This window comes from Lampetra fluviatilis, chromosome 20 (assembly GCF_964198595.1).
Source record: "Lampetra fluviatilis chromosome 20, kcLamFluv1.1, whole genome shotgun sequence".
NCBI lineage: Eukaryota > Metazoa > Chordata > Hyperoartia > Petromyzontiformes > Petromyzontidae > Lampetra > Lampetra fluviatilis.
Window position 1 is genome coordinate 8,006,186 of NC_136294.1, and position 25,149 is coordinate 8,031,334.

Genomic DNA, 25,149 nt, shown 5'->3' on the forward strand with positions numbered 1-25,149 from the left:
CTGAAAATGAGTGAAGAACACTTTTAAGAGAGCAACGTGGGTACTTATTTGTCTTTAACAGCCTGCTGATGTTGTAGCCTTCGCTGCTTTCACCTTGGCTTCCCATTGTCTCATTTGAGCCCAATGCTCGCTCCTGGCGGGTGTATGTATGTTGTGAACTTCTTTTGCACCGTACGTAGTCAGTGGTTCATGTACCAGCACGAAGGTCACTTGGACCACGCGTTCACCTGCTCACCGTCGCGCAGACAAACCCAGCTTCTGGTGGTGTCAAGATTCCCACCAGCCCACCCACCCACACCCCCCCTGTCGATTTAATTCCGATGCAAGGCCACGATTCGACTAATAAATTGGTTCTATTGTCAACATTGCGGAAAAGGTAGCAGACTCCATTAGCAACTACAGGGGCCACGCGAACCCCATCGTTGAGCGCACGTACATGAACCGAACATCAGGGATTATCGCACCCGATGCGCGTGTCGCGAGCTTGACGTTTGAATTGACAAAGTCACCACCGAGCGAGCTCTGTTTGAATCGGAACAAGAAAAAAATATTACTGGTAGTAACCTCCTGGTTACACCAGCCCACAGGGGATTATTGTGTCCGTCCGTCGTGCAGGGAGGGGCTGGGTGGGGATGGAGGGGCTGGGTAGGGGTGGGGCTTGGTGGGGAGGGGCTGGTCACCCCGTGGTGCCCTTATGCAACTCAACGTTTAACCTACTCACGCCGGCTTGTGCCCGCCCTCGCAGTCGGGCATATTTGCGGAATACACCACGCCGCCGTTGACTCTGGCCATTGACCGAGCAACCCAACGTTCCTACCAGCTCCCTCCGCAGCAGGAATGTGTTCCCAGCGCAAAAAGCCGTCACTGCGTTGCACCGATGCCGACCTCGGCGTGCCACGTGCCGGGCTGTAGCACCTCGTGAGGACAATCCGCTTGCTCGTGCTTCCAGCGACTCGATGGAAAGGATGCAGCGATGCCCAAAACCCTCTCGCGTTTTAATTTCGATTTAAAGCTTTCGTGACTGCAGGGATTCATCTTCTTTCAGACGGTGTCTCCCCGACAGACCTGGTCTTCACCTGAAGACGGCTGCTTGCGTTGTGGCCGAAACGTCGTGAGAATTATTTAATTATGTTTTATTATTATTATTTTATTATTTCCCTTCTACGTGACTTTACCGAAAGAACCAAGAAGACCCTCTCGATTTCTCAGCGATAGGTGATCGCGCTGCGCCGGTGGCTTCTCTTTACAGCACGGCCAGCAAGATGCCCTCCTGCTTTCAAAGTATATTCTCAGCTAGATTCCACTCGGGTTCCTGCTGCGTGAGAATTGAATGAAGAATTCGTTTAACCCACTGGGTTAGGACGAGTGTATAGAGCAGAGAGTTAACTGGCACGCCAAGATTAGCACAACCCATCAAGGATCTGCTTCAAGCATCGAGTTAACCACACACTCTTAGCTACGTATTTGCACAATTGGTAACAGGATTGGGGATTAATAGCACCTAATCAGCACTGACTCATTTGCACTGCATTACTACTGCATCTCATCAGAGTGCATGATGAGTAGTGTTATTATTCTAATACCGGTGTCACAAGGGACCATCAACCTCGCAGGGACGAACGAGTCGAGAGGCGAGGAGTCGGCTCCCAACTCAGCGCTAATATCATGACGGGCGTGGAGGAGACTGGCATTATATACTCGTAGGCTTTTTCGGTAAAGTCACGTAGGTAAAAAAAATTAATAGAAGTAATAATAGAAATAAAATAATAAATCACGTTTCAGAATTTTACTTATTTTATTTTTATAATTTTTTACCTACGTGACTTTACCGAAAAGCAGAAGAGTATGAATCCTTGCAGCCACGAAAGCTTCAAATCTAGGAGACTGGCATTCACTGGGAGTCGGCCACAGCCGGCAACATCGGGTACTCGTCACCACCATAACGCCTCGTAGCCGTATAAGCAGCGCGGTGGGTTTTAATTGTTAGCTGGGTCAGCTCTCCTGCAAATATTTCGGCATCCATCGCATCACATCTTGGGATGTCACTTGGTGGACTAATTGCTCTTGCTGGTGTGAGGAGCTAAACCTTTGCACAGTTCCATACAGATGCGCATCTGCGGCCGCCTGGAATGCTCTTGCCTTTCGATATGAGCAAGCCACTGGAGGTATGCGCTTCTACAGCTCGATTGACAACTCATTTGTTTCGAGCTGAATTTCGATTTAAAGCTTTCCTGACTGCAGGAATTCATCTTCTTGGTTCTTTCGGTAAAGTCACGTAGAAGGAAAAAATAATTAATAAAAATAAAACATGTGAGAAATGTATTTTATTATGTTTTATTTTTATTATTTCCCTTCTACGTGACTTTACCGAAAGAACCAAGATGTTCAGAGCTGCTTTTTGTGTTTAGTTTGTCCTTCCCCCGCACCTCAACATTAGCACGGTTGGCTGCGTAGTGCGAAACAAATTCAACATACATAGATAATATTCTTTACCTCTGTTTTGATAACTTTTTGTTGTTGTTTGTGCCTTTTGTTTGCATGCCATTTCTTGATTTGTTCATTCATGTTTTATTTTCTGGAGGGTTACATTTACTTAATATTGGCTATGGATAGGATTTAGCCCTTCATGTGTTTATGCATGTGCGTTGAACTGTTTAATTATTGCAACAGCGTTGCGAGATGCAATTAGCACGAATGACGCTACAGTATATACAACTGCAATCATTATGAAGTTATTATCACGTACACCCCTCGCTGTGGCTGCAGAGATACTCGTCACGTGCCACCAACTTCGGTAGACCAGCGAGCTGGAGAAGATTCAGTGAGAAACGGAGCCGTGTGTAGAGGGGTGCCTGGCATGTGTCACTCACGGAGGCGCTCACGGAGGAGCTCACCGAGGAGCTCCACGGAGGAGCTCCACGGAGGAGCTCACTGAGGAACTCACCGAGGAGCTTACGGAGGAGCTCCACGGAGGAGCTCACCGAGGAACTCACCGAGGAGCTTACGGAGGAGCTCCACGGAGCTCACTGAGGAGCTCCACGGAGGAGCTCACTGAGGAACTCACAGAGGAGCTTACGGAGAAGCTCCACGGAGGAGCTCACTGAGGAGCTCCACGGAGGAGCTCACTGAGGAGCTCCACGGAGGAGCTCACTGAGGAGCTCACTGAGGAACTCACTGAGCTTACGGAGGAGCTCGCGGTGGGGAGAAGGCGCCGAACGTGTTGGACGGAACAGGCGCCAACGACGGTAAAATATCACCACACTTCTTTATTTTATATACAAAACATGAAAAATAGAACATTTCATGTGATTTTACACCAAACCAACAACGGTAAACATCCAATAACTGTATTGTTATTATTTTGTTATTGTTAAACAGCGTGTTTCAAGATTAATTTAAATTTTTTTAAAATTCAATCACAATGGAAACCCACCACGACGAAGCAACTTTTAATGACGCGCACGTTTTGTTTATAATGTTACTCATCAGACATTGCATACCCACTGATGGATGAAGGCTTCCCCCCACAACCTATGCCATCCCTCCAGTCCTGTGACGCCACAATCCGTCTTGCTCCCGCACAAGAGCTCATCGACTCACTCCCATCTCCCCAGTGATCAACCTGTTCAGTGTTTTTTTTCCCCTCTCTCTCCCTTGGCTGTCATTCCATCACTAGTCTCGTTGGGCCATCATCCATTCTCGTGGCGTATTTCCCGAGCCCACGTATGCTCGCTTAAGTTAAAATCACATCTCCCAAATTTGCTCTTGCTATCTGATATATCTGCTTTTCTGTCTCTTGGTGCAATTCCCAATATCTCTTAATGATTTTCAGTCCGCAATATTTTCTTAGTTCTGATGCCTGCTCTAGCAGGTCGTATGAACCGATTGGCATGCGGCGGCCTTCATCCAGCAGGAGATAGACAAATGGCTGATGTTACTATTATTGTGTAAAATACGATTGAACATTTGCTTGAAAATTTGCAAAAATACAAACAGAATCAAATGAACGTTGACACAAAGATGAAACTGTTTTTAACATTGCGGGCCCATCATTAAAGTCTTAGATTAAATTAATGTTTTATACGTCGTAGTTATTGTAATTCACGTGGGATTTTGCTGGCCATCGATTCACGCTTATATAACACGGACAAATTAAATTACAGCAAAATGAAGCTTACCTGAATCGTAGAAAATATCAGATCTTTTGACATCAAAATAAAAACAAATCTCTTTTTTAAATTCAACTTTGTATATAGGCCAACAAATCGATGGCAGTTAGCGACCACCCGATTTCAGCCACTCTTCTGCGTTGACGAGGCATAGGATCGATCAAACGCCAGGAATTGTGCACTGGCACAGCGAGATTTGGCTGTGCGCCGGTCTCCGCTCGTGTCTGTGTGGCACGGCAAATGCACTTGCCAAATCGACCGCGTAAAGGTTAACAGTCCAGTTCTCGACCATTATGTTATTCCAGCGGCATCTGCAGGTAAGGACAACGTTAAGATGTGCAAACTATTGATAGCATCCATGAACCAGCAATGCAAGACACGCACACACTGTACCTCGGACCTAACTTAAAAACACGCAAGACTGAAAAGCATATATCACACGGAGCAGAAACTATTTGACACTAACAACTAGGGTACATTACAGCAAATAAGAAACGAAAGCGCAGTAGAATTGAAAGGAAGAAACCAGTGTTGCCCCATTTAGGCGTTGAAACCAATTTGAATGAAAACAAAATTCAAAAGCGCCCCCGTCGGCTTCTGGGGCAAAAAGCAGGAACACAAAACAAAGTCACATTTCTTTTAATCTCGCAAATAGTAAAAAAAAGGCTCACCCAATAGTTTTGCAACAGCTACATTATATATATACTCCTCGTTTTGTTGACATTTAATACAAAATTACGATGGGGGTTTTTTTGTTTGTTATAAATTCACGAATGTTTCAAAAAGGCAATTATTCTTATGCTGAAATCTGCAGACAGTGCAGTACGATGTAATAACTTTGGATGAAAAATGACGATCGCTAAATTCCGTTTTTATTCTCGATGACCTTCACATTTCTTCACCCACAACAAAAGCTGACCCGTAGAGAATGTTGTGGGTCAGGTGTTTTGCAAAAAAAACACACAAAAAAAGGAATAGCTTTGTTACTCTATTTCAGACCGTGAGATTCATAGATACAAAACATACACCACACACCATTTAAAACACTCTCATTTTCAAAACAGTGTTTTATCCAGTGAATTAATATTAATGGTATGATTTATATGCTCTTTTCATAAGAGTATTACCATACTCGCTAGATTTTTCATTAAGGAAATGTACACCACGCCAGCTGAGAATATATTTTGCGTGTGTGCGCGAGCGTCTCCCTGATAAAAAAAAAACATTAAATTATCACAGCACACACACGCACATAAACATAATTCAAACTGTCGTCATGTATCCAACGTTGAGACATTTATTTCCAAAACAATAATAATGCGTCGTCTAAGAGTTATTATGCACGAGTGGTCCCGGACAGAAAACAAAAAACAAAACAACCCTTTGCTGCTGCTGCTGCTGCTGCTGCGTGCACGTCCATTATTCAAAGAACAGTTTTTTTTTCCCTCAACCATTCAGCCGTCTGTTGCGTGCGGAGCAGAGCGCAGGCCCCGACTGCCCCCAATGCTCTCTCTACCATCGATCTTGACATTTGCACGCACGTCCCTGGAAAACGTTACAATCCTTGATTGGATTTTCCTCACAAGGGCGACGAAATGTCGCCTTTTAGGAGCCTTCGATTGTAGTGGTTGGGTAGCGGGCAGCCGAGTTGGCTACTGGTAGAGACAACAAAAGAAATACCCCCCACACAACTCAAAAGCAGGTGACCAAAAAAAATGAATGAAACCAAAGCTCTCACATTTTAAAACAATTATCCAGAAACGATGCTGTGACTAAGTCTTCCATCTTCCAGTCGCTCGCCAAAATCACCCCCCCCCCTTCTTCCTCCTCCTCCCTTCTTGTGCGGGACGCTTTGACCAGAGAGAACAGGGCTCCGTTGCGTCTTCTCTCGGAGACGCACGGTGCCGAGCCGAACATTTCCCGTCATGGCCACGCACGGGGGACGGCACCGGGATGGCCCTCCGTGACCCTCGCGGGCGCGGCTAGCTCTGCTTGGGGTAAATCTTCTCGTAAAAGTAGTTCTGGGCGAGGGGATAGAGCTCCCCGTCCTTCTCCCGCACAGTGTGCGCGCGGATGAAGCTGAACTGCTCCAGCGCAAACTCGTAAAACTCGTGCTCCAGCTTCCACACCTCCGACTGCTGCAGCGTGTGCACTGCGTCTGCCGACGGCGCCTTCTTTTCCGCCGTCTTGCGAAGATGCGACTTTGTTCCTGGTGCAGCGCAGTGGGGGTTGGGGGAAGGGAGGGGAATATCAGTTGGGCTATCATCCTTCGGCGACAAACTAGAAACCATAACGCTATGGCAAATTTAAAACTAAACTATCTTTTATTTGACCACGTAAGAGCCACTGAGCTGTATAGAGCTCTTCATAAATGATAGTTCAAAGAAGTGGCTGATCACGTGGAAATTGATAGCAGCCAAACACTCTAAACGCATGTTTGTAAATGTGGAGGGAAAAAACGGAGGACCTGGTGAAAAATCCACGCGACCACGGGGAGAGAGACACGCAAACTCCAAATATACAGCAGGCGTCAGGGTTGGGATCGAACCCACGACCTCCTGCATACCAGGCGAGGTAGTCAACATCTCGCCACCGTGGCGACATCTTAACTGCCCTCCGGTTGCGCTGTTTATGCGCGCGTCAATAAATAGTTTAGGAAAAAACAAGCGATTCACGGGAAATAAAAGAGCACTACCTTTCTTAAAAAGCTCTGTGGCTCCCTTGAAGAAGCGCGGCAGCACCGCCTCCAGGATGAGGATGAAGTCCTCCAGCTCTTCGGTGACCCCCACCAGGAGGTACTCGTTAACCAGGTTCAGCTTCGCCTGCTCCAGAGCCCAGCGGCTGCCCACCGTCCTGCGCATCCCAGACACACGCGCGCGCCGTACGTAGCCAAACGCGCTGACTGGAGGAGTGCGGTTGGTCGGCGAGGATGCGTCAGTGGCCGGGGCAATCGCATAACATTTTTTTGTCATCGTATAATTTTTTTTATTTCTGTGTTTACGAGTTCACGGTATTGAATGTGATGGCGCTGTGAGTGACAGATTTGTGTAGGAAAGGCGCCACGCTTTTAAGCGAAAATAAAAATTTACTTGATGTGCGAGGGCACGCGTCGCTACCGTTGATGCGCACTCGTTCGCATGATAAGAGGTAGGCGGGCATATAATGTTGAGTCCACTTGAGGGGTAATTTGTATTTATAACCGATGGTGTGAAAGGCCAGACATTTGTATTTGTTACGTGTATTAATAATTTGTATATTTACGTGTTATTTAATATTTGATTTGTATTTTAGTTTAGGTAATAAACATATTTGGAAATTGTAATTTAACATGCAGTTATAATTTTTGTCCCTTGGTTCGTTTCTCAATCCGCTTGTCCTGGTGAGGGTCGCGGCCGCAGCATGTCAAGTAGTTTTCCATTAGATGGTGTGAAATGCCAGAAATTTTAATCAGTGCCCTGCAAAAGCACCCATAAACTGTGGACGAAAACACTCATCCATTGTTCGAAAAGTCAAGCTGAACCTTGTCAGTGAACACCCAACGTAACGTATGCCCATAACTCAGCATTCCAAGAGGATGTATAATTGATGTGCATGATGAATCATTGATAGAGGGAGACTTGCAGACTGTATAAGGTTTTATGGGGGCATCTGAAGAATCCAGTGGTCATTTCCTTGGCTCAGTGTCCACTGCTCTCCGGTAGCGAGATGGGATTTTTAATTGACTGGAATTTCGGCGGCCTACAGCCACCTTAGTCGAGCTCCTGCAGAAGGCTTCTTGGCGCTTTCGCCCCCACTGATGTCCTTTTCTCCCCCTTCCCCCCCCCCAAATGTATGCAGATACTACTGGCTCTATTGCATATAGGGTATGTAGGCATATGCCTATAAAATACATTAAAAACATGGGTGGGGGATGGGTGGCGGTCGACAATTGTTGTAAACCTGTTGGGTCAATTTTTTACCCCCACATCTGGGGGAATGGGGGGGGGAGATCCACTTTCTATAACTTTTTTGATTTAGGCCTTCTGAAAGGCTCTCATAATTTAGTTGACGGACAAAACCGGACTTTTATAATAGATATCATTCCTAGACAGATGGGAGACTGGATTCAGCTCAGAAAAGCACAATGGGGAGGGGGGGGGGGGTTCTGCACTATGTACTTTGGCAACGACCCCAATTGCCTATTTGGGTGACTTGTATTAATTGCGAAAGCCGACTTGGGTGGCTCAGAGTGGCTTGGTGTTAAATCAACGACACGGGCACCGATGACACTATGGGTTTGAATTCCCAACAGTGAAATTTAAGCGAGTTGGATAGCTTCAGCCTAGGTACAAATAAATGGCCAAATATGTGTTGCGCAATCGTCTTTTTAATAAAATTTGGATTACCAAACTCTTATGGCTAGAATGTATCAATACACCAGATAACGGACAAACGATGAGGCATTGTTTACGGATCACTAAGGAGTGCCATCTAGTGTTGGGTTGAGCATGACCTATTGACATGACCCTCAAAAGTAGTTTTACAACTTCATCTTCTAGCGCCATTCCCGATAATGAGATGTTGCTGCTCTATTGACTTTAAGAAGGTAACATTTTTCCCATAGCGTTATACGCACAACCGAGCTTAAATTCGTGACAGTTGAGGTACCAGTGAGCGTGCAAGGGTGCGAGTACGAATACATTGTTTGTGAAGTGGGACGCACCAGCACTCGGCGCTGTGGCCACAGAAGAATGGGATCTGCAGCCAGAGCTTCTCGGGGGCGCAGTCGACGCCCTTCTCTTGCACGCACTCGTCGAACGTCTGTGGGAGCGGGCACGAAACACCGACCGCGAGATATTGTTTGTTTTTGTAATTTTCTGTATGTATGCTATAACTTATTTTGCAGTGTACGTAGCCAACCGTGTTAACCGGAGGTGCGGGGGAAGGACAACAAACTAAACACAAAGCATTTCTGAAGAAATTTGTTTTCAATTTAGAGTTAAAAGTTTATAGATCCAGTGGATTCCTAATATCGGAAGGAAGAACGTTCCAGACGGCCACAGAAGTCACATCTGAAAGTTGGCGATGCAGTGACCGCCTTTGTTCAATGGCTAGCCAAAAGCCGCTTTGAGGACGACTGGACTTTGCGCGATGAGTTATGCTCCTTGACAAGATCAGCGAGGCATTGTGGTTCATTTGCGGCATGAACTTTGTGTGTAATGAGTGCGAACTTATGACCCGCCCCGACTGGACATCTGTGAAAAAAGACGATGAATAAAAAATCTGATATCGCGAGCCAGGAACAAGCACCGCGAGAGACGCGTCGCGTCCGTGGGACAGCAGATGTGATGCTCCCACACCTGCAGCACCTCTCCCATCTCCTCCCCACACCACCGCCGCTACCCTCCAAGCGAAGTGCGCTCCCCACAGGCTCGCTCGTCGCTGATGACGAGCTCGTCGAGATGATTGCTCAAATTTGGGTCACTGTGTCACCTGGGGCTGGATGTCCGCAGCGTGAGAAATGTAAAGTCAACTAAGAAAAATCTGGCACTGCTTTCAATTCGGTCTGAAAAAGGGGGCACACGTTTTTACGCAAGTGCCGTTAAGGCGCCGCTGCCCTTAAAATAACATCGGGGTGTTTTTTAGCCCCTCCCTTTCTCAAGAGAATGCCCTTCGAGGGAAGGTTATACACGAGAACGTGTTATTTTATGCATTTGAAATCGACGAATCGTGGATGTGTGACGCACGTGCCAGGACTGGGGTCCACTGGGACAAAGCGTTGTAAGTGCTCCCACAGGGCTATTACATTTTCACCCATTAGGTTAATCCAGCTAATAATGGGACACATGTTGACCAAACAAGTAAACACATCATTATGTGTGCAAAGGCAGCCAGCCACCCTTGGGCACCGGGCCCCAGGAGCACAATAGTGAGGCAGCTTAGCAACATTATTTAAATGAGAAGACCAACAGGACAAAAGCACCACACAATTTAGTTTTCCGGTCTTAGGTTTTTAGCCATTGATTTTTTGTTGCTGATGAGACCCAACCAAACACTGCACGCTGGGGGCCCTTTCAGAAGAGTCATGTTGCAGTCTTTTGCATATTCCACACGGGGGGGCGGGAGCATGCAAAAATCCTGGTTCATAAATAGTACCAAAATAGTGGCATGAGCTAACATTTTTTTCATTTGATTTGTATTACATCGCTTTTTCTCTAATAATTTGCGCAATAAATCTGAAAGTTTTTTTTCTTCCCCCAAACGACAGAAATTACGAAAACAAATTAAAAACTTTCCAACTCTTTTTTTTAACACAACAACGTTCGTTAAAGTTCTTAATGAACTCCACGAGATGGGAGACGAGGTTTAAAACATCGGCACGGGAAAACGTCGCGTTAGCAAAGACGACGACGACGCGCGTACACAGAGATCACGTGCGGCTTGGCACCCTCATGCAAACAACCACCGTCACACTCCTCTCCCTTCGTCCCCCAATCTTCATTAAGAGGCTTCCACGAGGTCTCATTACTCCCGTGGGTTAAATTTCGACCCGCGGATCAACCGTTTTTAGACAGCAGCTGTCAAATAAAGCTTCCCAACGACCAATCGGAAGCGGGTTGCACGCCTCAGCAGTATAACGTCATCCTTTGCAATTCTCCCCCGATTGGTAATGTAGCCCAGTTACAGTCTCATCGTTACGTCACCAAGTTGAGCCTATTGACACCCGACATCGATGTTTAATCTGCTTAATGCCAGTATCCACTCACTTTGGTTTCTATAAGTCTCAGAAAATCGCTCGCAACATGTATTGGACAGTGTGTGTGTGATAAGCATTGACGTCTGAACTGTCCCATCAATGTGCCAGGGCCTGGAGATAATACGAAACATTGTAGACACTTTCTGAACGCTGCGAATGCATTCAGAAATCTGACAAGACTGCAAGGTGCCACTTAATTTTGGAGGAGACCTTTTTCTAAACTGTGGATAATTTCGATAATTGGTTTTTTACCCTTTTATCTGGCAACAAAACTGACACCTTTTTTACGAGGCGTCATGTTTGCATAGACCACAATACCTGCAGTCATAATGCAAACAAAAAACATAACTCTGATAATGTATGCACTGTCCTTGAAGTTGATTGGTCCACACCCGAGAAAGCTTTCTTTAGAGCCTAGTCTCACATAGGTTGGACCAGATGACGCACAAACAGATTCAAACAGAGCTTTTATCCTACAGCGATCACCACACTCAATAATGCTAATTAATTATTAAGTAATAGTGTTTACAATTGAATGTGAAATAGAGATGTGCAATGACAAAATGTAACCTTATGTGGGTATGTGGGTATACTTGGGCTGTTTTTATATATAGTATAAATTGATTATTTTTCATTTAATTTTATTTTTATTTTCTTGTTTTATTTAATTTAAATTTATGAATGATGCCCTGACTGGTGAGCATTTTAAATTTCGTTGTACTGGTGACAATGACAATAAACGATCTATCTATCTATCAATGCACCATCAGAGTATGAGAGCTCGGGGTAAGCATTTGCACCATTGGTACCTCATACACGCACGAGACCTCCATCGAAAGATGGATTATTTGTATCAATGGGCTCCTCGTAAAAAAAGGTGTCAGTTTTGTTGCCAGATAAAAGGGTAAAAAACCAATTATCATATTTTTTACTGGCAAATGAGGTACCAATGGTGTGGATAACTTCATCAATAAAAATAGAACCACATTTGTGCAAACCTTCATACAGGATAATTTGGCAGAGACAATCTGGAAAGAGGCTTGACAAGGCGGGAGAGATGCCAACGCTGTATGTCTGAACACTGCTCCAGACTAGCTGGACAGCTTGGACCCCTCTTGTGTATGCAATGAATCGATATAGTAATTTTACAGTTAGTTTGACAACCGATGACAATAGCACTACGCTAGTATCATATTGTGTCTTCCTATGGGACCGTCTTCCAGAACTATATCTCTTAACAGCAAGATTTTTTAAGTAGCGGGGTAAAGATTATGTAAACTACATTGTCTTGAAAACCGTTGAAGACACAGAGGTTATAAAATATGAAATTAAACCATTTTCTCAGACCTATAAATAATCTAGAAACCACAATGAAGCTGGCCTTGGCCTTGGCCTTGATGGGCCCTGGCAAGATACAAAATATAAAAACTGCATAAGAAGAAACAAACACATTGTGTGCTTTCATCAGGAATGTCCCCATATGATTTTGTTAAAGCCGCATGACTACAAATTGGACAAAGACGGGAATTGACCTGGAATGCAGCTCTGAGCTGATACCAGACAAAGTGTGCGAAATCTATTTTATTGTATTGTTCATGAATGCTCACTTGGGTGTTTTATTGCACTCACTTTTATTTTAATTCAGAAGTGAAATACACCTTTACATTCTCGTCTTTTGTGTTTGACGCACGAAACCTCCATCGAAAGATGGATTATTAGTATCAATGGGCTCTCGGTCGCTTATGAATGAAAGCAATTGGTGGATCGATTATCAGATGACCCACTCGATGCCAATCAATGACCTTGTTTTAGAAATGGTATGAGAGCCCAATTTAAACAAGCCCTCCCCCCCGCTCCTGGTTTAAAATACAAGAGGCACGATTCACATTTGGAAAATTCATTGCAGATACCAAACAAAATAAATCTATATAAAAAATAACAATGCCAATTCAATAATCACACTAGACAATAAAAAACAGCTTTTTGCGTTTAGTTTGTCCTTGCCCTGCACCTCCGATGAGCATGGTTGGCTACGTGCGGTGCGAAAGAAGTTCAACATACATGCATAAAAGAAACATAATTGCACAGGTAACAAAGCACTATCTAAAATTACATTTTAAAGAAACAACCAACAAATTGAAGCAGCCAATTGGGAAAATAGCAATTTGCAATCCTTCGCTAATCCATTGCTGGATTAAGTTATCTCCATTACGCCCCAGCAACTAGGGTTTGTTCGGCCAGATCACTTGCCAGTGACGTTAGCCGTGGTGAGGAATTGAACTCGGGTAACCAGGTTCACAGCAAAGTGCACGAAACATTGCACCACCACTCCGCCGGCCCCTTAATCGCCATCTCAACGAAACGACGATACCCTGTGCGAATGAGTTTGCTATAGTTGCCCCATTATTAAAGCGTTAAGTTCTCCACAGGAAAGGTTTCACACCTTTGCCTTCTCTGAGCCCCAGGCTTGTAATTAATAACATATTAATGCTATAAAAGAAGGGCTTTAATCGTGCCAAGAAACCAGAGCGTCTGTAAAAAAGCACATTTACGAGATGATAACGCTCACAGGTCTGCACAGACTATAAACTAAACGATTTTTTTCATTTTACCAGGTAAGGCCCACTGAACTGTATAGCTCTTTTTCAGAAGCGATCTGGCCACAAAAGTGATAGCTCAAGGAAGTGGCGTATCATGTGGAAATTTATAGCAGCCAATTATTCGAAAAGCATGTTTCTAAATGTGGAGGTAAAGACCGGAGGACCCGGAGAAAAAAAACATGCAAACTCCAAATATACAGCCGTAAGGGTCGGGATCAAACCCACGACCTCCTGTACAGCAGGCGAGGTAGTTAACATCTCGCCACCGTGGAATGTTTATCAGCTCGCCTTGATGACCCCACTTTGATGAACCCACTTTGGGTTTATCAAGGCAGGTTGATGAACCCACTTTGCTGTACTACCACCTCCCGCAATCACCGTTTTTTGAGGGGCTCGTCAAATCTACGCGGTCGACCAAACCCTTCACCCTCCAAGGTGCGCGTGGGCCACTCCCCACTGGCGCGTGAACCCAAGCCGGATTACCTTCTTGTCCCCTTGCTTGCGCCTCCGCAGGCTGGGCCGATAGTTGTCCCCGAAGCGCAGGAAGTAGTAGTAGGACACGAGGCGCTCGATGGGGTCGCGCACCACGTTTACGTAGATGGGCTTTCTGTAGGCGCCGAACCTGGGGGTGTGGGGAACGACACCACTCCGTTGACTCGCGGCCTTCACGATAACACGACGCCTGTCACGGTGGGGGGGGAGCTCCCGTACTGCAGCTCTGCACGGCCGAGTGGGCGGGGGAACTTGCTTCGTGGCATTTCTCGACTGGAAGAGGTCGCCTCGTCACATCCAGAAGCCTCGCTTTGTTTCTCTGCACCATTCTTGCCTGCGGTGGCAGTCGGTGCCGGGGCGGAACGACGATTAAGTTGACAATAATGAATATGGATCGATGCTCACACCAACAATCATTATGATACTCATCAGTCTCTATGTCTAGGCATCGCATGGTTTTGTTGGGAGACTACAAACATTCCTATCTTCCCAACTTCTGTCTTCATAAATCTCAGGTGCAGTCCTCTCTCTCTCTCTCTCTCCCAAGGCCTCCATGGCACCTCAGTCTCACCCCTTGCTAACTCTGTCTCTTCTTCCCTGCGTTCATAATTGAGAGGACCACCTGGGTAATCGAGTTTTCATCCATCTGCCACACGTGACTATACCCACTACAGTGCAACTCTCTTCCGTCCTATCGAGTGTTCACTCTCCGTGATGTTCCAAATGTTTGTTCCTCACGAGATGTAATCATTTTTTTCTCACCAGGCTTGTAAGAAACCAAATTTCAACTGCATACATTTCATTTTCCTCCTAAACCTCCTCCCATAGTCCCACAAAACTTGCGTGAAATATAGTAAGGTTTGTCACGTAAACAGAACATGCCAATTCGTTACTAGTACAGCACACCGGTGTGTTGGAGAGTAATTCCACAACATTAGCAATTTTAGCACAACGTTTCGCCAGCAATTACAACGGGCATCATCAGGCCGCAGCCAGATTTGTAGGATAAAATCCTCCTGTCGCGAAAGCCTACGTGTTAAACAGTTGTCAAGATATTCAAACACCAAAAATATACCTTTTGCAAGGCATGATGTCTGCATTAACCACACGTACTTGTGGCAAAACATGAAAACAAACCTGCTTTATTTCCGGATATGGTAAAACCTATTCTTATTTTCCCATAATTTTTTTAGACTAGCAAAAACACCCCACGGATATGACAGCAATATTACACTCAAGAGAAGCACGAGCGAGCTGATGGAGACACTCCGACTCACTTGCTGAAATCAACGAACGCCAAGTGTCCATGATAAAATCCCGGCTTCATCTCCTTCCACACCGTTACGTTCTTAACAAATCTCGCCTTAAAAAGAAAACAATGACAACAAGAAACACAAACAATCGGGGTCAAGAGTACTAAACAAATAAAAGGTAGCAGTCACCGGCTATATGAAACAGATTGTGCAACACTTTGTATTTATGTGCAGCTCCCTAGTTGGCTTGCGCATGCGTGTTCATGCATGCGTGCAAGTAATATCTTTCAGTGTGGGCATGTGCATCCGTGCGTGCATCTGTGTATCTTGTGTGCATACGTGTGTGCAAAGAGCACAGTGTTTAGTGCATTGCTCTGCGAACACGGCGACCCGAGTTTGATTCCTGCTCACGACCAATAATGGTGGCAAGTATCCTAACCGGTTCTGGGCCTCCCCTAGGTCGACTCGGACTCAAATGGACCAGTGGGTATAACATCACCACTGAAGAAACAAAAGCGGCCAGGCATGGAGTGGTGACTACACCACCCCCACTTTTGTGCCGTGCCAGCCTTAACCAGTGCTCGCTTATCGCGCTTGCTTCAAGAGCTCTGGTAAAGGCTGTATGGGGGACATTTGTCTTCATGTGCACGTGTGTATTATTGTGCATTGGATGCTGGATGCAATTACCAGCAAAACGTCGTACTCAAAAATTGTAAATGTTGTGGTTTCACGCTTCAACACACCGGTGGGCTAAAGCAGTGAACTATTTGTCTTTTGTCAACGTGACACTTTTTTTTTACTGATTGGCCGTGTCGGGTGGTGGAGGGTTACGACACATTTATAAATAACGCGATCTAAACCCAAAAACGTTGATTATGAATAGTATTAGTCGCGAAAGCCTACGTGTTAAATTGAGCTGTGCTACTTTGGTTCGGCAAGAACACTGCGCTAACGACACAGGTTCACCTCCTAGCCGTGTCCATCGCCAGCGCCACTTGACATCTGAACACGGGCTGGGCCTCCCCTAGGTACACTGAGGCCTAAAGGTGACTACTTGTTAAGAATGGGTTTACGAACATTACATTTTAGGATACAAAAGGTGGCTGTGCGCGTGTGTGCTGCTGCTGCTGCTGCCCACACCCTTCCCTGTGCGTGCTACTGGCGCTCGCAAAGAACACACGTTTATTATTGACGGTCAAACTAGGCTAAGCGAGGCATCGATGTCTCGTACGTGATTGCATATGCGAAGGAAACGTACGCAGCACGAAGTATCCTGCATTTCTCACAATCCTCCCTGCATCCCTATTTGAAATTACTATGCTGCACACGGTAGCGGAGCGCAGTTAAAGTTTCTGGTTCCGCTAGCGCGCGTCCCTGTGGTCCCGCGCACGAGAGAGGGAGCGCGCAGGTTCGGCCATCCTCTCTCGCACAACGCGTCCATCGCCTCGCTCTCCTCCTCCGCGCAGAAATCCTTTCTCCTGGCGCCAACGGCGAATTAAAACCCGCTCGAGCACGGCGGCGCCAATTTAACGAGCTTATGTTCGCGGATGTGGCCGTCGGCGTCGTGAGCATGACAGGGGAGGGGGGGGGAGGGGCCTCCGGGTGCGACAGGCAGTCGGCGAGGCACCACCCGAGAACAAGGAGGCTCGGCAATGCGTGCCGAGTTCCCCCTTTTACAAGGCGGCACATCCGCTCGGCTCATCACCATCCGTTTCGTTGGACGAGGAAGATGGCCAAAGGGAAGGTTGGAGAGTCTTTGGGTGACGTTGCTTCGGGTTTGGCTATGAACTCCGGACGTTGACAACAGGTGCGCGCTCTCACCGCACGTACGACTGCGATCGACGCTGAAGCGCGTTCGCGAGGTACGAGGGGGATGCTTCCCGTGTGGTCACATGCCGTTAGCTTTGACAAATTAGAGCAAATAATTCCTGTGCGTTACGACCAGTGCTACACGGTGGAATTAAACAAATTGGTAAAGAGAGCCCGAGAAAAAAAAAAAATACACAACCCATAATCCTTGTCCATGTTTCTAAAGTTACGGCAGAACATTTGGGTAATGACCATTGACAGTTTCCCCATCAAGCTGCCGTCGCTGGGGTTGTGGTCTCCATACACACGGTTAGCCGAAATTACGCCGGAGGTGGCCCATTAAGGGCCTCCATGGTCGTTTCAAGCAGGTGGCCGCCTTACAACAGCGGTGCTCAATCCTTGTTTTACTGTTTAACGGTATGTTTTTAATTGACTATTTGGCATCAACACCGGCTGAGTTTAAGCTAACAGCGTGATGCATGGCTTAACAAGCCATGCCACGAGCTTGTAGGAGCCAGGCACTCATCGTTTCTGAACTGAAGAATTTATTTTGGGGATTCCACTCCACCTCTACACCGCCAACCTTTGAATTGACAAAGTCCGTGCGAGCACATGCTGCTACCTGCTTTTAAGACGACTTGGGGCTGCGGTAGCAGAAGCCGTAATTCAGCGGGGGGGAAGGATGGATTTACAGCATTGGCATCGTGCTCATGACACGTCATCCCATCCTGACGGGGGACGGCGGCGAGACATCAATTGAAGCGTCGCTCGTGTCGCCGGCCTAAATGTGCAGTGCGCGACGCACCACGAATTTTGCGCACATCAACCCGGAGAGGTGACCTATCGCCAGTAAACAAATTATTTGGAGACACTGCATTGGCAGCGTTGCACAAAGCACAAGTAACAAAACGCACTCAACACTTTCGTCGATAACGCCGAGACCTTGACCGGAAAACATATCCAAAAGGTGATGTTTTGGGCGATGGTCCTTCTTATTAACATATTAGAAGCACATGAATAAGGGCTGTTACCCGAAACGTTACCTATTATATACTTTTACAATTAAGGCTGTGTCGTTGACGAATGACCACCGATGTTTTGAACAGCCTCAATAAAAGTGCAGCAGTCAAAAGCAACGCATTGCGTGGCAAGAAATTAGCGGGCACTTTAGCAGCGAGCACGATTATTCTATATTGTGCTTTTGTTTTTAGACCTCACTGCCAGATTTAAAGATTTCTATATTTTCTACGACAGCTGGTCTGTTGCTTACTGCATGCCATGAGAAATGTAATTACATTCTTTTGTTTACCATCTTGATAAGCGACAATTTATTTTAATAGAAATGCAAATACCTACTACGATAACACTCGACACAATACGTGAATTACAAATAAATGAAAGAATTTAATTAACGCGATTATGAAAACTATTTATTTTCGAGCTCACAAAACCCTAGGTTTAACGTATCCCGGCAGGGAAGGAACCATTCACCCATGTCACTAGGGGGTGTGGGACTGTCACTAGGGGTGTAACAATACTCCCCCCCCTCCTGCCGATTTAATCATCGTGGTTCATGATCACGTTTCAATTCGCGCAATCAATTCTATTTCACCACACTGCAGCAGACCGTTGTGCCTCTATCTAGCGGCTGCGGCGGGGGGGGGCGGGCGACGTTGAACGACATTAACATGCGACACCCTCCAACAGAAAAACATCGATCGCTAACGCCCACAATTGTTCGTTCGATGTATCGCCCGAGCTTGAGGGAATCGACGCGTCGTCACGCGCCTGGCAAGAGTGCTTTGCGGTAGACGCCCACCTGGTCCTGCAGCGACATGACGGGGTTGTTGCGGCTCGTGTTGATGTGCAGCACGTGGTACTTGTTGCGGGCGCACAAGTCGTACGCGATGTTGGTGAACGAGGTGCTGCCCGTCTTGGGCACGCGGTTGTAGAGCACGATGAGGTCGTCTGGGCCCCCCGTTCCCCAGGGGCCACCCTCGGCGCGCGTTGCCAGCTCCTGTGTGTGCCTCTGCTCTATGGCTCGCACCTGGTGCAGCGCCACGGCCCGCTCTGCATCAACAGCACAGAGAACACAAATATTTCCCCCCGCCCGTGGATAGCCTTAACAGACGGTTGGTAAAAGTGCTGTTAGCGAGCAGCACCTTTGTGAAGGGCCGACAAGGCACGCAACGGGGGTGGGGTGGCCAGCACCATGCTCGGCCGACTTTGTTTACACATCGCACCACGTACTCATTTGAGGCCCAGTCGACCTAGGGGAGGCCCAGGTAATTGTCACGGGCCGTTGACAGCTTCATCTTGGCCATGGTCGCTCTGCTGGCTGCTACTCCGCCGTGGGTCTAGAGCACTTCCAATCCTCCCTTCTCCTGACATGCTTTGTCAGAGCCCACTTGCTTTTCTGTGCGGTCAAAATCTTTAACCTGCGTATCTTCTCCAACCATGCGTTCCTGTTCCCATCTCGCAATGTAATTCCAAGCACGTGCATCTCCAAGAGCACACCCGCGCGGACACACAAATATCGCCTGCAAAACCATGAAACACGATTGAGGCAAGTGCTCTTAAGCGAGCACCTATCTCGTGTCAGATTGGCACGTGGCGGCGTGGTGCGGCCAGCATCACACGTCCCGCCGCGTTTGTGTCCCCCAGTGCTGATGTTTACACAGCGGTCCAAGCACACCTTTAAGGCCGAGTGAACCTAGGGGAAGACTCCCTTAACCCATGGCTGACAATCGAACCGAGCGAGATGGGTTCCAAAAGCACGTGTATAACCTAGCGATTTAAGGAGGTTACGTGACGGCAACCCGGATCTGTGAGATGCATTAACAAGGTCAACTAAACTACATTTTTTTTTATTTTACCAGGTAAGGCCCACGGAGCTATATAGCTATTTTCAGAAGCGACTTTGCCACAAATGATAGCCAGCGAAGTGACTTATCACGTGGAAATTTACAGCAGCCAAATACACTAAACGCATGTTTCTAAATGTGGAAGGAAAAACCGGAGGATCCGGAGAAAAATATCCACGTGGCCACGGGGAGAACATGCAAACTCCAAATATACAGGCGTCAGGGTCGGGATTGAACTCACGCCCTCCTGTATACCAGGCGAGGTAGTTAACATCTCGTCGCCATGAGATACAGACCAATCAGACAATAACAATGGCAACTCAACAAAACGATCCAGCCAAGCACAACTGTGCACTTCACCTTACCGGCACACACTCCAGATACACGCCGCCCAGGCATTAGAGAAGGTGGGAACCCTTTTTGCGGGGAATGTGGACGAATGTGGAGCGTGCCGGGTGGCCAACCATGAAAACTGGGTTTAACGCAGCTGCTAAAACCCTGTTTATTTATACAATGGCCACCGACACGGTCAGACTGTACACAAGTGAATTAAAGACAGAGCTAAGCCAGAGGCGAGAAAAAGGATCTTAACCTGCAGGAAGCTCTTACTGGGTCACCGCGGTCGAGAGCACCGCGTTCCTAAAATCGGCCGTTTTGAGCCCCCCCCCACCCCCACAAATTAGGCCTGCAGTGTTTTGGTAAACATGTGAGGTGGAGGAGGGGGGGGGGGAGCTCCACACCGCGGCCTTGCAGATTCATGCCAGCGGCACGACATCCTTTGCTAGCCCAGGACACCTGACGACGTGGCCCTGGTGGAATACGGATTACGTCGCTCGACTCTGCCGCGCCCCTTGATCTCGTACACGCCTCTTGGATGCATTGCAACACGCCATGTAGCCACCCTCTGTTTGGAAGCCGCCGCCTCCACCTCCCACCCCCCCCCCATTTTATTTCTCTCTACAACACAAACAGCTGCTCCGCCTTACTCCACGTTGGCAGACAGAGAAGAGACAGAAGATCAACGACCAACGAACCGGGTCGAGCCAATGAAGCCTTGCTTCTGCCGGGGAGCAGAAAGGTGGTGGGGCAAAAACTCCTACAACGCTTAATCTCCCGGTTGATATGGAACTCGGAAAGAACCTTCAAGACAAACAAGGGGGGGGGGGGGGGGGCAAGTCCGCGACACTGACCTTCCCGTTAGATATGACGGTAAATGGAGGGTCCACCACAAGGGCTCGTAGTTTGCCAAACCCTCCTTCGCGGTGAGGTGATCGCCAACCGAGACAGCGTTTGGAGAGTTGACAGCCTCTCGGGAGCACGTCGCACCCAGGGTACAAAAGAGAGAACTACAATGGAGCGTTCAGCACCAGGCGTAAAAGGGAGCTACACCCCCCCCCCCTGGACCTTATTGGTGGCCTCTCCTGCCTCATGGCACTGACAATTCTTAACAGCACTCTGAGGATCCCACTGCGTGCCACTCGACTTCCTCGTGGGGGAAGGCCGAGATAGCCGCCACTCTGACCATCAGGGCCGTCAACGAAAGTCTCTCATCGAACGCCTCCACTAAGAATTGCACAATCTGCGCAAACGCCGCAATGCGCCAGGTTCACACCCGTCACGTGGTACCATCCTCGACGTTTCTTCCAGTGGGAAGCATACGCTTGCCAAGTAGACTGCCTAACTGGACTTCAGAACAGACACACACACACAAGGCGATGATGATGAAGAAGCAAGAAAGGTTGTACGCAGTTTCTTGCATGCCCGACGCTCGAAGTGTGAAAATAGTATTACATTTTTAACTTTTATCTGGATATCTAAAACTAGTTGCAGCTTGCCTCGTGATGCAGAAAAAAGATGGGAGGCTTACGATTATGGTCTCGGGAAGCAAGGTGGTAGGGGCGGGCACTCCGTGCCCTCCAAAAACTCTGCCTGCACTACATTCCGGGGGCCTAACGGGATTGTGAACTTGTGGAGACTAATTCCCCAGTGGACGATGGGCATGGATGTAAAAAAAATATTCGTCACTTTTTTGGTCGTGAGCGGGAATCAGACGGTTGTTGGGTTCTTAGCGCCGTGCGCTAACCACGACACTACCGCTCCCCTTTCACACGAACTCGCGTATACACGCGCGTATACACGCGCGTATACACGCGCGTATACACGCGCGCATACACGCGCACGTATACATCCACGCGCGCACGCACGTATACATCCACGCACGGATGCAATTAACATGAGGCCAATGTGTGTGCGCAAAACAGCAGTAGATTTTGATTTCATCGATTAAAATAGATGTTATCGTTTACCACAGCCAGCTTTTTTTAACAAAGGCAAATCCATCGAGGCTTCTTTCCTGGCCTGCCTAAACACCCCGATTCAGGAAAATGTAAGCGTAACATTTAAAATAATATTTTGCATGCGTATTACATTTGCATAAGCCTGATAAGACGGCAATCATACAATGACATGGGTACGCATTCACCGGATGGAGAAATCGCCATACATATATTGAAAATGCATGCATGCACGTATGCATGTATACAGCACATGCATATTTTTATGCGCACCTGTATATATATATGGAGCAATGATATGCAGACAGAAACACATTTGGAGATTATAGAATTTTAAATTGTATTGCTCATATGACCTTATCACCCGGAAAGCACCAGATCTTATTGGACCTCTGACACGAAGCAATGGATTGACCAAGGGTTTGTTTGTACGTGTAAATACAAAATATGTAAGTGTGTAATCACGTGTATATCATTCCCATGCTATGTGTGTGTATAAATGAGCATTAATGTAGTGGTTAGTGCACTGAGCATCAGAACCCAGTGACCCAGTTCAATGTCAGCTCACAGCCAACACCAATGACAAATGTCTGAAACGATCCTGGGCCCCCACCCCCCCCCCAGGTCGACTCAGCCTTAAACGAGTACCTGGTGCGGTAAGCATCAACACTGGGGAGACAAAGACGGAGGGGCGTTGTGCTGGCCACACCTCCCTCCCCACCTCCCTCGTATGCTGTACTGGCTTTAATTAGGTGCTTGCTAACAGCACTTGCCTCAACAGCCTGTTAGAAGCTGTACGAGGCGCCGGTGTCACGGCCGTTGATTGACACGGCACCTCGCTCCGCTTGCAGCTAAAATCCCTTCCCCACTGTGGAGCCACCGAGCACCGTCGTCCCGCACAGTCGATTTCCCCGACGCCGTTCGTAAAAAATGCCGATCTCTGCTCCGCCGCCGCGCCGCGCCGAGGGCGTCGCTGCTACCACTCACGAAAGACCCGAATCAGAATCTTTATTCAGACTGGAGGAGGAATCCGATGAGCTATAAAGGTCGTTTTCACAGATGTCCAGTAGCGGGGGGGGGGGCAGGTCAGAAGGTTACAACAGCAAACAAAAACACGATAGGAGTGTAAAGTCTAGGAAAGGTAAGACAATTACCAAAATAATGAAACTGAACAATTTTTATTTTACCAGTTCAAGCCCATGGAGCTATGAGCTTCTTTTCAGAAGCGACCTGGCCACAAATGATATCTCAACTAAGTGGCTTACCGTGTGGAAATTTACAGCAGCCAAACAATAATCTAAACACTCCGAAAGGAGGAGCTATTTCCACGGCGTGTGAACAACCACCCGCAGCGCAAGACACTCCTCAGTCGACAACGCATTTGACGCGAGCCTCTCCTCTCCACGTGCTTCCTTACGGGTTCAATTCCTGGCATATGGCAGGCAGAGGTGGGGGCGGCAAGTGTCGCGCCGGGGGGTTAAATCGACCGAGGCGAAGAGAAAGTTCGCAACAGCATGTGGACGGGAGAGCAGAGCCGCCAAATGCGAGGGCTTCAGCGGTCCAAGGAAAGAGAGCACATGCGCTCCATGTACGTAGACGCCAGACGATCGTGTGGCAATCACACACTTAGATTTTGCATATTATACACACACTCACGTAAATATGTATGCAAGGTAATTGATATATGCATGTTTTATGGGTTCTCTTTGCTCGTTTTAGCGATGCAGTATTATTTTTAAATGACCCAACTTCTGTAATTTGTTTCACAGCAATTATATTTAGTCGCTTTATGCTCAATGCATTTTTTGCTTGTAAACAGCATCGCAGATTCATAATGTAACGAGTTCATTTATGCACGCAAACATTTTTGAGAGGTAGCGCTGTTGAGAATCGCTAATCGCAACTGAAGGCGACGAGGTAATGAGGGCAGCAGCATTACTGTATACTCACGCTCGCACGCAGTATAAACAGCACGCCATTTATACGAGAATCTCCGCTTGAAACGTGCACGTCGACAAAGAACCGAGCGCAGGAACCAAACGCGAGCGAGCAGAAATAAAAAAATGAAAATCACGTCGATTTACAGCAGCCGCTCGCTACGCGAGCTGGTGTCGATCGCAGAGCGGGGTTCGTTGCGCGGACGGGAGGAGAGGGCGCAAAGCCGAACGTGCGGGCCACGTGCGGTCGCACCCACAACGCACTGGCGCAACCGCGTAAATAAGACCAAGTGACCTGTGGGCGTTGTTTTTCCTTTTTTTTATTGCTGCCAAAAGCTACTTGACGGATCCTCCAAACTAAAAAAAAAATGTGGCACTCAGATTTCGATTTTGTTTACGGTGCTTGTTGAGGGCAACCTGGGCCAGTCAGCTCGCCCTATTTTGTTGTTGTTGTTGCAGAAAACCCCATTCTGCACATCCTCTGTTGAGTGCGATCACATCGTGGTGGGTTTGCACGTCCATGAAATAAGACACCACTATATACAACTCTCTCGTCCTTTTTGATCCTAATTACCATCCAACCGTGCTTATCAGCATCGTTCCACGAGGTGAAAACATTGACATTTGGAACCTTCACCGCTCGTCGAAGATACTTCATACTTATGGGAGCCACCGTGGCGAGAGGTTAACTTCCTCGCCTGGTATGCAGGAGCTCATGGGTTCGATCCTGACCCTGACGCCTGCATATATGGGGTTTGCATATTCTCCCTGTGGTTGCGTGGATTTTTTTGTCTGGGTCCTCCGGTTTGTGCCTTCACACTTAGCAACACGCGTTTATAGAGAGTGTTTGGCTGCTAAAAATATCCACATGATAGGCCACTTCGTTAAGCTATCATTTGTGGCAAAGTCGCTTCTGAAAAAGAGCTATATGGCTCAGTGGGCCTTACCTGGTTAAAAAATAAATGATGAGTTTCTTAATTATTACTTCTGAAGTC

General features: G+C 47.3%; 1 protein-coding gene across 1 annotated transcript in view; it reads right to left on the reverse strand.

The window, feature by feature from the left end:
- Nucleotides 1-3,248: 3,248 nt before the first annotated feature.
- Nucleotides 3,249-25,149, reverse strand: part of HS2ST1 (heparan sulfate 2-O-sulfotransferase 1) — a 58,745-nt gene continuing 36,844 nt past the window's right edge. Inside the window, exons 2-7 of the mRNA XM_078865546.1 lie at nt 18,879-19,129; nt 15,275-15,360; nt 13,989-14,127; nt 8,872-8,969; nt 6,865-7,022; nt 3,249-6,378 (exon numbers count right to left, since the gene is read on the reverse strand). Of these exons, the coding sequence (XP_078721672.1) occupies nt 6,152-6,378; nt 6,865-7,022; nt 8,872-8,969; nt 13,989-14,127; nt 15,275-15,360; nt 18,879-19,129 (959 nt within the window). The 3' untranslated portion in view covers nt 3,249-6,151. The remainder of the gene's footprint in view (nt 6,379-6,864; nt 7,023-8,871; nt 8,970-13,988; nt 14,128-15,274; nt 15,361-18,878; nt 19,130-25,149) is intronic.